The 3,046-nt window shown below is 49.4% G+C and overlaps 1 protein-coding gene across 1 annotated transcript; it reads right to left on the bottom strand.

Moving 5' to 3' along the window:
• Nucleotides 1-810: 810 nt before the first annotated feature.
• On the bottom strand, nucleotides 811-1,423 carry BOLA1 (bolA family member 1). The gene has a single exon (XM_082275942.1). It carries the CDS (start codon nucleotides 1,393-1,395, stop codon nucleotides 961-963), a length of 435 nt encoding a protein of 144 aa, XP_082132068.1. The 5' UTR covers nucleotides 1,396-1,423; the 3' UTR covers nucleotides 811-960.
• Between the last annotated feature and the right edge of the window lie 1,623 nt (nucleotides 1,424-3,046).

Raw genomic sequence — 3,046 nt, 5'->3', positions numbered from 1 at the left:
TGGAGGAACTACGCTGCATTAGGTGGACTTCACTGGTACACTCAGGTATGGGTGGGACTTTGCGGAGGAACTACGCTGCATTAGGTGGATTACACTGGTACACTCAGGTATGGGTGGGACTTTGTGGAGGAACTACGCTGCATTAGGTGGACTTCACTGGTACACTCAGGTATGGGTGGGATTTTGCGGAGGAACTACGCAGCATTAGGCGGACTTTACTGGTACAGTCAGGTATGGATGGGACTTTGCGGAGAAACTAGGCTGCATTAGGCGGACATCACTGGTACACTCAGGTATGGGTGGGACCTTGCGGAGGAACTACGAGTCAGTGCATATGTATTTATTATTAATTTTTTTATTTTTAATGGCCACAATTTAAGCTCGGGATCACAAACTATCAGAACATGCAGATTGTATTTGCCCCCCAACCTTCCCTCAACCAACATTTCAAAAGTGAACTTTGCCTTTAGGCATCCAAAAGGCGTAACCCCTAGAAATTTGTACCCAGTAGCCAAACAGTGAAGCGATATTTTCTGGATTTGTATTTTTATTTTGATATAATTCAACCCAGTCAGCCATTGACATCATATACATTATATATACTGAAGTTAAAAAATAAAACTCCAGTTAAATGTAACAAGAAGCCCCATGTGTGTACAAACTGTTAACATTTATTTTAGAAGAAAAGAAAAAGTTGTCCTTTATGTTCCTTAAGTGCCTAGGGTCGAGTTTAAATACTGCCCCGCCCTGGAGGTACCTGCTTTATAGAAATCGAGGTCACTTTGCAAAGTGAGATTTTCACACACTTCAGGCTCAGAAAATCAGTCTCATGGTAAAGCAGACAATGGAGTCCAAAACCAGGACCAAGGCCTGGCGGTGCCACCCGTCTCGATGTAGCAGAACTCTTTACTGCCCATCAATTGGTATTCTAATTCCCTGATCCCCCCCCCCCCCACATACTCAGGCACTCAGTTTCTTGCTCATGTGGGGGTCGTGCTTGGAGCCCCCCATACACCCAGGGCTCTTTGTGACAGTGGGGTTCTCTTGCCACTGTTCCGGGGTCTTAGCTTGGATAGACAAAGCATGAACAGACCCAGCCAGCTCTTCTTTCAGCAAGTCGTTGACCAGTCTGTGCCTCTGTATAAGCGGCTTCCCGTTGAACGCCTCAGACACCACCACCACTTTAAAGTGAGTCTCTGACCCAGGAGGCACGGCGTGCATGTGGCTCTCGTTATGTACCTCTAGGTGGCAGGGTGCTAGGTTCTGAGTCAGCTTGGACCTGATGGAGGTCTCCACGGGCTTCTCCATTGCGTTCTGTGATGTGGAATAATATCTCGAGGTCGCCAAGACAGATGGGATGTGTCGCGAAGACTGGAGGAGCCGAGCTGAAAGCATCAGCACTGCAGATCTTTCCTCAGCTGGAACAAATAAATACAGATTACCAATTTGCAAATCAATAAAAGTACAATCAACCAGTAGACGGTGGAATGCAGCATTTCCAGGGCTGTGTTCCTAATATTTTGTATGTAAAACATGTGGCTGCTGTGCCTGATCCTTCCGGGAGTCTTGTAGCTCCACCATAGCAGTTTTCTTCTAGCAGCGGCATCACGTCACCACGTCACCACCTGCTGTAGAGAGAAGACCTAGGTGTCTCAGACTGCCAGCCTGCCCTGCCCATTCTTACTGCCTAATTTGGTCTCTGGGTCTGTCCCGCCCACCATGACATCATACCTTGACTGACAAGCCAGGAGACTCCAGGTCTGTCCCACCCACCATTACATCATACCTTGACTGACAAGCCAGGAGACTCCGGGTCTGTCCCGCCCACCATTACATCATACCTTGACTGACAACCCAGGAGACTCCAGGTCTGTCCCACCCACCATGACATCATACCTTGACTGACAAGCCAGGAGACTCCGGGTCTGTCCCGCCCACCATGACATCATACCTTGACTGACAAGCCAGGAGACTCTGGGTCTGTCCCGCCCACCATGACATCATACCTTGACTGACAAGCCAGGAGACTCCGGGTCTGTCCCGCCCACCATGACATCATACCTTAACTGACCCCCACCCCCATTTATAAAGACAGGACACTTCTTAAAAGAGACACGTCACAAAACAAAGGCTGACCCCCTCCTGAAAAATGCTTGTTGACTGGCTGCCAGGCTGAGCTACTGTTTTTTACCGGTTCCAGTTCTCTCTAAATATTCCTCTAATATATAGCATCTGATGAGCCAACACCCCCCCTCCCCCACCCTTGTATAGCAAGTATACATCATGAAACAAAGGCTGACCCCATCCTGAAAAATGCTCTGTGACTGGCTGTTAGGCTAAGCTACTGTTGTCACCGGTTATAGTTCTCTATATATTCCTCTATACAGGGTGAGCCAGCAACCCCCTCCCCCACCTCGTACAGCAAGGATATCCCTTAAAGGGGACTCGTCATGAAAGAAACATAAAGGCTGGCCCCCTCCTGAAAAATGCTCATTGACTGGCTGCCAGGCTCCTGCAATGGCTTCCATGCTTCCCAGAAGATCAGGACTTCCCTGGCTGCATGCTTGTTCCTAGAAGGGTCACCATGGCACTTGGCATTTTCAGGAGGCCAGGGACAGGTCAGTGTCTCTGTCAGGAAGGCCGACCCCTCTGGAAAATGCTCTGTGACTGGCTGCCGGGCTCATACAACGGGCTCCATGCTTCTGGAGTCGCTGGTAGGAACTTCACTGGCTGCATGCTTGTTCCTAGAAGGGTTACCCATGGCAGCCAGGCACTTGGCATTTTCAGAGGGAGGAATAGGTATCTCTGTCAGGAATTCCAATAAACCCCTCGTGAAAAAGGATGTAATGTCAGGGTGAGCTCAGGAAGTTTAGGAATTGGGGACAGGTGACACCATTGAAGCAACAAGGCACAGACCCCCGACATGACATGAGGGGGACCACTAATAGGAGCAAACACAACCCCCTCCCCCAATACCACATACTTACCTCACACAGACGACCTCCCTGACCGCAAACAGGAGCGCAATGCACCCTGGGAAGTGTAG

The sequence above is a fragment of the Pelophylax lessonae genome (assembly GCF_965119305.1).
Source record: "Pelophylax lessonae genome assembly, chromosome: 13".
Classification (NCBI taxonomy): domain Eukaryota; kingdom Metazoa; phylum Chordata; class Amphibia; order Anura; family Ranidae; genus Pelophylax; species Pelophylax lessonae.
Note: the sequence above shows the minus strand (reverse complement) of the source record. Positions and strands in the feature narration are given on the sequence as shown.